General features: G+C 42.8%; 1 protein-coding gene across 1 annotated transcript; it reads right to left on the bottom strand.

The window, feature by feature from the left end:
* Positions 1-9,075: 9,075 nt before the first annotated feature.
* On the bottom strand, positions 9,076-12,148 carry LOC308235874 (cell adhesion molecule CEACAM21-like). The gene is made up of 3 exons (XM_080645050.1): positions 11,964-12,148; positions 10,730-11,083; positions 9,076-9,487 (listed from the first exon to the last, which is right to left on the bottom strand). The coding sequence occupies exons 1-3, from the start codon at positions 12,025-12,027 to the stop codon at positions 9,210-9,212; spliced, it is 696 nt and encodes a 231-aa protein (XP_080501176.1). The 5' UTR covers positions 12,028-12,148; the 3' UTR covers positions 9,076-9,209.
* Positions 12,149-12,541: the final 393 nt, after the last annotated feature.

Here is a 12,541-nt window from a genome sequence, read left to right as displayed (position 1 = left end):
CAAAACCTCCCAAGCTTTACAATGTCTCATCCTGACTCTGAACAAACCCCATTCCTACATGATGCCTTCCTATGCTCCCTTCTGCTTACACACAATCCAGCTTTGTCCAGGTCTCCAAGATATCCCACCAAATACCCCAGAGGCCACAATAAGAAGGAAAGAAAACAGAACCAGAGGAGAGATTTATTTCCATTTCCAGGTTCTGCTCTTGACTCTCTAAGGCCAGGCACATAGATTTTGCAATGCAACAACAAAAAAGAGACTAAGAATGAGGACCCTGATGTCTGGCCAGAGCTCCGGGTCATGGAGGGCTAGAATCAGGGTCGTCCAGTGTAAGCCTGCAGGTGGCTGACATCACAGGGACGTGCATGTTTACTGGAGTTGTTCTTTTATCACTGAATATTTGTTTAATTCTCTGTGATATTAATCTTCGAAGGTGCTGTGAAAATGAGTGTGGAACAAGAACACTTTTCATGGTTAGGTCGTGTGTTCTCAGATCTGGTGCAAAGGCCACTCAGAGGCAACCTTGGAAAGATCTGGGAAGTTAGGCCATGTCCTGCTGTGAACCCCACCTCAGAAGAGAGGAAGAAAAGTGGGAAACATTTTTTGGAAAATTTTAGCCACATAAGGAAAGAAATGGGAAAATTTGAAATTATGTTAAGGACTAGAGGCCCGGTGCACATAATTCGTGCACAGGGGATGGGGGTGTCCCTCAGCCCAGCCTGTACCCTCTCCAATCTGGGACCCCTCTAGGGATGTCCGGCTTCCCGTTTAGGCCCGATCCGGGCAGTCGGACATCCCTCTCACAATCCAGGACTGCTGGATCCCAACTGCTCGCCTGCCTGCCTTCCTGATTGCTCCTAACTGCTTCTGCCTGCCAGCCTGATCACCCCCTAACCACTCCCCTGCCAGCCTGATTTATGCCTAACTGCTCCCCTGCCAGCCCGTTTGCCCCTAACTGCCCTCCCCTGCAGGCCTGGTCACCCCTAACTGCCCTCCCCTGCAGGCTTGGTCAACCCTAACTGCCCTCCCCTGCAGGCCTGGTCCCCTCCAACTGTTCTTTCCTGCAGGCCTGGGTCCCTCCCAACTGGCTTTTTCTTCAGGCCTGGTCGACCCCAAATTCCCTCCTCTGCTGGCTTGGTCACCCCTAACTGCCCTCCCCTGCAGGCTTGATCGCCCCCAACTGCCCTCCTTTGCAGGCCTGGTCCCTCCCAACTGCCCTCCCCTGCAGGCCTGATCACCCCCAACTTCCCTCCCTTGCAGGCCTGGTCCCTCCCAACTGCCCTTCATTGCTGGCCATCTTGTGGTGACCATCTTGTGTCCACATGGGGGCAGGATCTTTGACCACATGGGGGCAGCCATCTTGTGTGTTTTAGTGATGGTCAATCTGCATATTACTCTTTTATTAGATAGGAGAGAGGCCTGGTGCACAGGTCGGGGCCAGCTGGTTTGTCCTGAAGGGTGTCCCGGATCAGGGTGGGGGTTCCCTTGGGGTGTGAGGCTGCCTGGGCGAGGGGCCTGTGGTGGTTTGCAGGCCGGCCATGCCCCCTGGTGACCCAAGCGGAGGCCCTGGTATCTGGGGTTTATTTATCTTCTACAATTGAAACTTTGTAGCCTGGAGTGGAGCCAAGCCTTCTGCTTGCTCCGTGGAGGCAGGCATTTGTTTTGGATTTATGTATCTTCTATAATTGAAACTTTGTAGCCTTAAGTGGAGGCCTGGGCCGGCCAGGGTGTGAGGAAAGCTTGGCTTCCTCCATCACCAGGGCAACCCTAGCCTCCTGCTCTTGCCAGGTCCGTGGCTGCCGCCATTTCTCTTTGGATTTATGTATCTTCTATCATTGAAACTTTGTAGCCTTGAGTGGAGGCCTAGGCCAGCAAGGGCAGGCAGAAAGCTTGGCTTCCTCCATTGCCAGGGAAACCCAAGCCTCCCTCCTGCTCTCTGTGGCCGTAGCCATCTTGGTTGGCTTTATTTGCATATTTGCTCCTGATTGGCTGGTGGGCCTGGCTTGTGGGTGTGACTTTTGGTTGTAGCAGAGTGATGGTTAATTTGCATATTACTGTTTTATTATATTGGATTGACAGTGTATGATGACAGGTTTCGCTAATTACAGGTAGATGATGTGAAAGTAAAACTTGAGCCAGACAAATTTAGGGAGGCAAGAAAGTCCTTATTCAAGACCATGCAATAGGGCAGTGTGACTGACGTCAACACTCCCAAAACAAAAGGCTGGGGAGATTTTAAGAACAGGAGAAGGAATTATAGGCATCTGTGTTTTGTTAATTGGAAGACACAAAAGATAAATAAAACTCATGAAATCCTGACAGGAGGGTTTTTATTATTTTTTATTATTGTTACATTTAAACCTCACTCAAGGATAAGTTTTTATTGATGAGAGAGAGGGAGGGAGAGGGAGAGAGAGAGAGAGAGAGAGAGAGAGAGAGAGAGAGAGAGAGAGAGAGAAGGGAGATGTGAGAGAGAAAATAACCAGTTGCCTCCCATAAATGCCTTGACCGAGGACTGAACATGCAAACTTTAGGTGTTCGGGACCAAGTGCCAGCCAACTTGGCCACACTGGTGAGTGTAAGCAGGTGTTTTTACATCTTGGTTTTAAATGTTCCCACCCAACTTAGGCTCCTACCCTTCCTCAGAGACTGAGACACAGAAAACAGAGAATTAAATTTTAACAGAATGGACCCCAACCCTCTAGGCAAATATTCTATGAATCATATCACTGGCAATAAGTTGTGTGCCGAGAACCAATTCCAGCATGTAATAATTACAAGAGTTTTACCAAAAGGTTGGTGAAGCTTGGGGAGATCAACAGTTTTGAGTCACATGTAGTTTACCTGTTGGAAATGACTAAAGGGCACTTCCCCCAAACCTGAATGGGATTGTTAACTGCCAAAGAGCCCAGGGCATTTTATTGCATCCTGTGGGCCAAACACCTGAACAGATGTAGGTTATTCCCGAAACTGACAATCTCTGTAAACCCTTTGATACCTTACCCTTTGAAGTGTATATTTCCACCTTGCCTTGGGACAAATTGTGTATAATAAAAGCACAGGTCCTTGGTCAAGGGGAGAGTCTTCTAGCTCCTTCAGCTGAAGCTCCTCTGACCCCCGATGCCTCTCAAAACTATCCTTTGTCCTTGGACTCTTTAATCATCTATCTCCAGAATGCTGAACCCTTTGAAAGGCTGGGAAAAGAACCCAAACATTATGGCGCCTGAACGTGGGACCTAACCCTGGAAGTACCAACATTAATGGAGCGCTTCTGGAGAAAGAAGGATTCACCTGAGTGGAAAATATCACCGGACCTGGTGGTGGAATTTTCACTGTGCCTAGAGCCCATGTCAGCTTCGGAACCCCACGGATCCGCAAGTGCGTGAGTGATACTTTGTGTTTAAGTCAGATTATTATGGGGGAAAATTTGGTCAAAAGGTAAAATTATAAAGAAATTGGAAAATCAAAAGGTACTTTTTTAAATCAGGCTGAAAAAAGAGTACCGTGGTCATCTTTAATATGCTTTCTTGTTCAAATTAAAATCTTAATTTGTATTTGGAATCTAAAATCTGTAATAAGAAATGAAACTCTACTGCCAAAACTGCCTCTGGTGCAGAGAAATTCAAAGGTGGTAGGAGAGGGCAGGGCTATCTGCTCTCCCGCAATCAGAATACTTAAAGTTTTGTTTAAAAATTATAGAAGAACTCCCAGGGAAATGCAAAATTTGGCAAAGGTCACCTTAGGTGCTAGTAATTACTTTGGAAAGCGAAAAAAGAAAAAAATTAAGATCTGTCCTTATCTATTAAGCCCAAAAAGGTATGCGGCCAGATCTGTTACTGAAAACTTCCCCCCAAAGCAAGCAGGATGTGGAGGAAGGGAGACACTTGGCAATCCAATATGGAAGGCCACTCTCCCAGTATGCTAATTTAAAGCCTCTTTTCTAGCCATCAAAAAGTTTTAAAACTTTAGAAATGTGTCTGGGATATCTGTGCCTGTGTAAAGAGAAAACCTAGTTTAGGACAAAATGTGTGCACGTTCCGATTTCAGATATTAGATAGGTCTTAAACTGGACTTGACTCTTTACAAGGGCTACAGAAATGAAAAACCCAGAACTGTTTTTTGTGGGGTTTTTTCCTAAGAAAAATGGCAGATTTGAACCAAAGGGAGAAGACATAGGCTAGGTTCTAGCAGCAGGATTGGCATTTCCATAAAAAAGAGTAGTTTTTAAAATGCTAATGTACCTCGATCAAAGTTAACTTTTAAGGCCTTCAAGAAAATCAGTCAATTGTTTTTGTTACAAAAATTGCCAAAGAAAATGCTTTAAAATAATTAGAATTGGATTTGAATCTCAGAAATTGTTGAAAAATATGTTATAAAAATCTAAATAGCCCAGGTGAAGACTGGCTACGCCCTTTGTTAATGGAGGAAGGGGTGGTCGCCCTTCCCCCAGAAAAGCAGGTAGACCAGTTCCCACAAGCAGCCATCTTTAAAGAATGTGGTAATTTACATTTGAAAAGACCAAACCTATTTCGCCATCCAGAAAGGCAGCTTAAAAATTTTAGGAGTTTGCTTAATTATATAAATAATAAAGTTAAAGGTTTAGATATTTTGAAATGAAAAAAAAAAATGCTGAAATATTAATCTACATATGCCTCATGAAAAACCTAAAGGACAAAATTGAATCTATTAATTGATTATGTCTTGTATTTTTGAAATTTATTCTTAAAAATATAAAAGTGTTACTAATCTAGAAAAGCTAAATATTTGACTTGCCAGCTCCAAAAGTTCAAGATTCAAATTAAATTGGGAGAAATTATATAGTTGTGGTAATTAAATGCCTAAAGTGTAAAAATTTATTTTTGAAGAAAATAAGATGTGTTTTCTCTGATAATTAGGAATTCAAAATATGTTTATTGGTCTAATTAAATAAGAGAGATTAATTCTGTGATTCCCAACTGAAAATTTTTAATATAAAGACCAGTTTAAAATTTAATTGATATCTAAAGATAATTATAAAAAGTATTATAATCTTTAAATCATACATAGATATATATTTGATGGTTTTTCCAAGTTAAAATTTCAAGGCTGTAACCAAGGAAAATATTTTAAATTAAACAGATCTAATATACTTGAAATTGCATGGAAAGCTTTATTAATAAAATAAATAACTATATTTTACTTATAAATGTTATGAAGGTTTTGGCCTCTAAGGAGGGCAAAATATTTTCTTAAAATCCAACAGCAAAATTTTTAACAGCAGAATTTTAAAACAATTTAAAATAATAAGTCCCTAGCCGCCTGCATTTTTAATTAGGCTGGAGGTGGCCGCTTTTGTGGCTTGTGAATCAGATGTAAACATTTACTAAACTTGTTTTGCTTTTTAAATAAAGATACCTACTGTAATTACTTTAAAAAATTAGCTTTGTAAAATATAATCAAGGTCTCATATAAATTAAGTTACATGAAAAGCCAATATTTTTATAAACAATTAAATTCTAATAAAGACCAGAAACAGCTAGTGAGATTTCTGCTTGTCTGTAGGGGTTTTGGTTTGCTCTTCCCTTGTGTATTGTGATAATAAACAAACTATCTTTTCTATCAAAGAACAGTTTAGGCAGCCACCATGATGGCCACATGGCTTGCCGCTCCCCTGGGGGCCGCCATCTTGAAACAACAAAGGCCAACCCCTCCCTGTGAATAAGCCAATGTCTTTGTAAGCAATTTGATTAGGTCTTCTAAAAAAGTTACTGAGACCTCCCATGATCCCTCTCTATATGCAAATTAGCTAAAGGGAATACTCTTCAAAAATATAATTATAAATTCAATAAAAAGGAGAAATTTGAAAATTTTGAATTCTCTTCCACTAATATTTAAAGTGTAAACTAAGATTGTTGTTAGAGTACTAAATCTGACAGTATTATAGTAGTTGAGTTTACTGTAATGACATTTCTTGTGACAGGCTATTCGGACGCACGAGCAAACATTAAGCAGCAGCCTTGTAGGTTGCATGTTGTAAAACAAAAGATGAAGATTCTTAAATAAAACTCTCTGTAGCTTGAAAATTATTTTGGAAGGAGATAAAGAGAGGTTTTCTTCAAACATCTGAAGAACTGTAATTGAAAGTCAATATGTTTGGCCTCATAAACTGGAGTAAATAATTTATGTTTTTGCCTCCCTGACAAAGTTTATGTTAAGTTACTCAAAGACTAATCACACAAGTTTAATTAATGTCATTTATTGTCCATAACCTAGGGCAAGTAAAGTTAAAGTAAATTAGTAACTAAACCTTATTTCAGATTAATTTAAATTGGCTAATTGAAATAAGTGAATATTCATAAAAACTTAATTGTATTGGACAAAAACTGTTCCTGAAGTATTAACTAAAATTGTTATTGATGGTTCAACTCATAGTAATATTGCCAAACATGCAATGAATCTGAAGCAGTCATATTTTTGTGCAAAAAAATAAAATTCAAAGTTATCAAGACTGTATTATAAAATTTCCAAAAGCCTCCTAATATTTAAATAAGAAAGGGGGGAAAGTAGAATAATATCCTGTAAGAAAAATACCTTGAAAAAAATTACATCAAGAAAATTTTTACTTTGAAAATTAATTTTCATTTGTCATGACAATAGCAAGACACCCATGAAAAATTTCATGGTGTCAAAATAAGTCAACGGAAAGTCGTTTGGGAAAAAATGAAAAAGGGTCCCAAGTCAAATTTATAGAAAAGATTCCTTTATTAACCTTTGGTCGAGAATATGTTTGTATATTTCCAGAAAAGCCCATGTGGATTCCTGCAACAATGGATCCCAGAGGAACTGACAGGACTGCTACAGCCACAGAAATAGCAGTGGCCCCCAAGAACAGAGGAGAAACAGTCCAGAAATGAAAATAGTGAAGACGCCTTGCCATGCTAGCAGTCAGCAGCTGTGCATTGCTACAGGTTGCCCAGGACCAAACCAGAGAGGGTCGGACCAGCATTGCCACTGTTTGTCCACCATCCAGAACTGAAATATCATTGCTGACATGTACACATAAGGAACTATTGGACATTGAAATTGGGACTCAAAGAACTATTGGCCCACATAGAAACTGTCTACAGGCTGATTGCTTTAATGCCTGACAGCAATTTAAAGGGACTTGATAGAACTCTGTCCTTTCCATTGAACTTTAAAATTTTAAAAATACATTCTTGTTTAATTTAAAAAATCAAAAAGGGTGAGATGCTGAGAACCAATTCCAGCATGTAATTACAAGAGTTTTACCAAAAGGTTGGTGAAGCTTGTGGAGATCAACAGTTTTGAGTCACATGTAGTTTACCTGTTGGATATGGCTAAAGGGCACTTCCCCCAAACCTGAATGGGATTGTTAACTGCCAGACAGCTCAGGGCATTTTATTGCCTCCTGTGGGCCAAACACCTGAACAGATGTAGGCTATTCCCGAAACTGACAATCTCTGTAAACCCTTTGATACCTTACCCTTTGAAGTGTATATTTCCACCTTGCAATGGGACAAATTGTGTATAATAAAAGCACAGGTCCTTGGTCAAGGGGAAAGTCTTCTAGCTCCTTCAGCTGAAGCTCCTCTGACCCCCAATGCCTCTCAAAACTATCTTTTTCCATGGACTCTTTAATCATCTACACACAGCCCCTATCTCCAGAATGCTGAACAGTTTGTAAGGCTGGGGAAAAAAACCCAGCAGTTGTGTTTTTTAAAAATACACTTTTATTGATTTCAGAAAAAGGAAGGGAGAAGGGGAGAGACATAGAAACAGCAAGAATGAAAGAGAATCATTGATTGACTGCTTCCTGCACACTCCGACTGGGGATCAAGCCTGAAACCAAGGCATGTGCCCTGACTGGGAATTGAATCATGACCTCCTGGTTCTTGGGTTGATGCTCAACCACTGAGCCACTTCAGCCAGGAGGCAAGAAGCTTTTTAGGAGATTTAGGTATATTTCAAAAGGACAGAGAAAGAATCTGCAATTACAAATTGCAGTTACATTTCTAAAGGAAATGCTCTGAAAAAATAAAGGTAAGAGGCCTAGTCAGGAAGAAAGGTTAGAGACTGTGAGGGAATAATGAGGCCTCTGGTTCATAACAAACTACTTTCTGCACAGCGGAGGGAAACACAACTAATTCCTTTCAGCCAAGACCCAGTTAGCATCGTCATCAGTTGCTACAATTTATAAAGAAGTGCAAGTTCCCAGCCACTTATAAATAGATGCAAAATAGCTGAGAGACTGAACAGAGATAGCATCTGATCTCCCAGAAGGCTGTGCTTTTGGAGTTTTCCATGGAGACATTACATTTCTCTCTAAAGTCACCTTCCCTTTGATCAAACCTCATCTCCAAGGAAGAAGAGTATTTTGGTCCTATCACATATATGGCTTTTGTCATTCAATTTGCCCTGATTAATAACCTAAGTGCAGAGGAACTGACATTCACCCTATAGTTTGCTCTGATGCAGGTTTTTCTATGAAACCTGAGATGGGAGATTTAACAGCCTCTTGAGGTCAGGTGATCGCACCCTCACACTTCACCTGCAGTCTCTCTAGTTTTGGGTGATGCCCTCCTCTCAAACAGATTACAAGTCTTCATCAGGTCAAATTTAGCTCCATAAAAGGTGAAGTCGATTATAAGTCTATGGCCATCAGTTTGAACTAGGACATTTGCTAAGCCTTGCTTATATTACCAAAGTTTCCAATTCTATCAACAAAGAGGACAGGGTGCTACTGAACATATGCAAATAAGTCTATTGACATAACCAAAAGAATACTCCAGAGGGCATTAGTAATTTGGGGGAAGACAGCTCACATAGGTGTCCTCTTGTCTATTCACATCATCACAAGTGTCCAGGCACCCTCCACATGTTTCCCTGGAAACGGGAGTGAGCTCAGATTCCTGTGAGCTTATCTCTTACTCCTGCCAGTCATCACACAATGACTACCCATCTTGTGAAGCAAATGGTGTCTCCTTCATTGTGTAATGCTGCAAATGGGACCAAGCAGAGATGGGATCCAATGTGGTATGTTACCTTACATCACCAATAATGACAATGCCAGCTCACATTTTGTAGTATTTATTGTTTCAAAGCAAGTCTTCTAAGCAATTTCCTCCACCACAAGAAATCTACTAGGTCCTTTTTTGTTTGTTTGTTTGTTTGCTTGTTTAAGAACATAGGGGAAGGTAGGAAGATCACTAGTATTTGACATCTAACTGTACAGGCGCACTTTCAATGGAGGTGATGAGGTTGGAAACTTTACACTGGTAGTTCCCAGCATCCTCTCTCCTGACAGGGTCTATGAGGAGGGTTCTGTGGTCCCGGGACAGCTTCATCCTCTCCCCGAGCTGCAGTCTCTTAGAATTGTATAACCAGAAGGTGAAGTCCGCCTTTGTATAGCAAGACATGACTACAGCATCCTCATTCTCTGTGACTGTGGTGTTGCTGGCTAGGAGTCTGGGCATACTTACTGGCGCTGTGAAGAAATAGAGGGTGAGAATGATTGAGTGTGGGATTGAGACCTGGGGTCATTCTCCTACCTCAAAGATCTCAGCACTGACTCTGATTGTTATGAGGGTAATTTGATTCCAAGTTAAAAATTAATTAATTCTAAATTTGCCATCACTCCCCAGACCAAATCTACCCCTCTGAACTGAAGACCCCTAAGAAGGAAGGATATGAACCAATGATTGATCTAGGGATCCAAAGACATTTCATAAGGCCACTGGGATTGGAGGAAAAATGGGGCTATGGCTGCAGATAGACCTCAAGTGACTCAGATCAATTTCTCATGGTGTTCGTGACTCTGCTTAGGGACTGTTTCTCCTTCTGCCTCACTTTCCCCTCAGTGAAGTAAAATGAATATTTGACTGCCAGGCTGACAATGTACTAATCATAAAATATTCACAGTATCTTACATAAATATTGGGAAGGAAAACTGCTCAAATAAGAGGCATTTGTTATTGATGGACTTCACGAGAGAATACCCTGGGCTGATCCCTGGTGGATGAGCAGCTGCCAGGGGAATCTTTACTCCTGCTCCTCCCTTGTGACACTAACCTTTCTCTGGACTCTCCAAGTCCCCCAGAACAGTCAGTAATAATCTGGGGAGCTTGTCCAGTTGTACTCTCTACAGACAGTCTCAGGTGAAGGACCAGGCTCCAACTCTGCCCAGATGGGGCTCTTAGGGTTGACCCCCAACTGGTGAACAGCTCAAGAGCCTTGTGACTCTGGCACATGGGAAACAGTTGCTCTCTCTCAGCCCTTCCCATGAGGCAAAACCCAACCAGACACAGGCTCCCCAGGGTCTCTGGAGGCAGGACATGTGACAGGGACTTGGAAAGGGGTTGCCCAAGCTGAGCTTCTCTGTGAAGAACCCAGGGAGCCCCTCAGGCCAGGTCCATATTGAGCCCTGCAGGTCTATCTCAGGGTCATGGTCAGGGAAAGGGGACCTGGACTGAGACTGGTCTCCCTCTGCTGACTCACTCCCATTAAATTGGTCCTTCTCTCTGTGGTGAACGTCTGTGGGGCTGAAATCTGGGAAGGGAACTCTGACCTTAGGAAGTTTGTCTCCACTGTGTGTGTCCTGCACTAAATGCCCAAACCCAGCTTGGACATGATGTATAGGGGGATGGAGGGGAGTCTAGGGCTGGCAATCCTGTGTGTGAAGTAGAATTCACCCCATGCGACACCTAGAGGTCAGAGAGCAATCACTCACGGTATACACTGAGCCATCCATATCCTATTGTGTTTTGATTATGTGGTAGGACAGCTACCACCCCATAGATTCCAAGGTCCCTCGCAGTGACATTTCTTATAGTCAGAGATCCATCAATGTTTGCTATTTCTCGACCACTGTATTGGGGCCCTCTTATATGTTGATTAACATCACATGCACGATACCCAATTAAGTTAGAGTGCTTGATCTCTATTCCCCTGTACCAAATATAGCCTATGACACCAGAAGGCATATTTTGGGTACGGAGAATCACATCCTGCCCTTCAACAGCACGGGTCGTGACAATAGCAAAATGCGCTGTGGTGCCCGGGATCCAGAAGGCTAAGAGGAACACTAGAAGGGAAGAGAGAAATTGATCAGTATTTTGATCTATGAATTGGAATGGAGAGATGAGTCATTTCTCTACATCTCTCAGCCTTGGTCTGTGTGAGAATTCGTATGTGTATCTCCTTGGTCAAGGTCAGCAACATGGCCACAATTGCTTCTGCACCTCAGAACCTATGCTTTGTGTTTGAATTCTCTTTCCCAGCTATCTGTGTGGCTGTCCTCCTTACTGCCCTCAGATCCCTGTTGACACTCAGCGGCCTTCTTAGAAGAACTTCCCTGACCACATCCTCTAAAGACCCACTATCTTCACTCTCTGACCTGTCCCCGCTCTGTGCATTTCAGGGCACTTGTGGGTACCTGATGTCACAAGTAGATCTCTTCTTGTCTATTTTCTCCCAATATAGTGTGAGCTGCAAGTAGGCAGGGGATTTTCTGATCTTGTAACCCCCAGTGCCTACAATATGCTGCAAACACCTGTGGGTGCATGAATGAGTGTTCCCAGGCTTGACCATGTCCCATGTTGTATATTCCCATATTTGTAGTTGTTGGAGGGGGAAATGTTTAGCACCCCTGGTTAAAATGTTTGTGCTATCACTTGAAATAAATTGTTATTACTGTGGTCAGTTGTCAAAATTCAAAACTCTGTGATGAATAACTTAGCAAATGAAATGCAAATTGAGGTATTCCTGCCTCTCATCACTTCCACATCATGATATTTTCCTGTTGCTGAGCACCCTGTCTCATCTTACTCTGCGCCCCTGTCCTTTCACTCAGGTCCAAAGAGAAGCCATTCCTCCCCTCCCAGAGTGCTGTCCTCCCCAGGAGATCTTGGCCACTCTCCGACTCCCAACCTCCCTTCCATTCCCAGGGATTGTTCTCTCCTTACCAGCCAGCAGGACCCCCAGCCAGGAGACAAGTCCTCTGTGGGCAGAGGCTGCAGGGAACTCCATGGTGACTGCTGCTTGCTCTGTCCCTCCCTCTGAGAGAAGAGCTCGAGGTCCAGTAAGGCTCCCAGGCTCCTCTGTCCAGACCGGTGGGATGTGCTGTCCCTCCTTCCTGTGTGCCCAGTCTCCTCCTAGGGCAAGATAACCTCCTTGGTCATGTGGGCCAGGGCGGGGTCAGAGCCCAGGACCCACCCTCTCCCTCCCCTCATTTTTGCCAACCCTCTTACCCCTTTCAGTTTACCTTTACTCTATATTTTGGTTTCCTGGAAACTGCTGAAGCCTCTGACAACACACACACATACAAACACAAAAACACACATGCACAGACACGTGCACGCAAAAGCACTGGCCTGGGACGTCCAGTTCCTGGTCATTTTTCACAGCTCCCTATCAGTGCACAATTGACTTTTCCCTTCAGAGTAAGAGCTCTGGTCACCCTCAGCAATATTGTCTCAAGGTTGCCCAGGCTATACATTGTATGCCCAGGGGACATTTTAGAAAGGATGCTTCAGCAGCTGCC

This window comes from Plecotus auritus (assembly GCF_963455305.1).
Source record: "Plecotus auritus genome assembly, chromosome: 10".
NCBI classification, from domain to species: domain Eukaryota; kingdom Metazoa; phylum Chordata; class Mammalia; order Chiroptera; family Vespertilionidae; genus Plecotus; species Plecotus auritus.
This window is presented reverse-complemented; position numbering and strand designations above follow the sequence as displayed.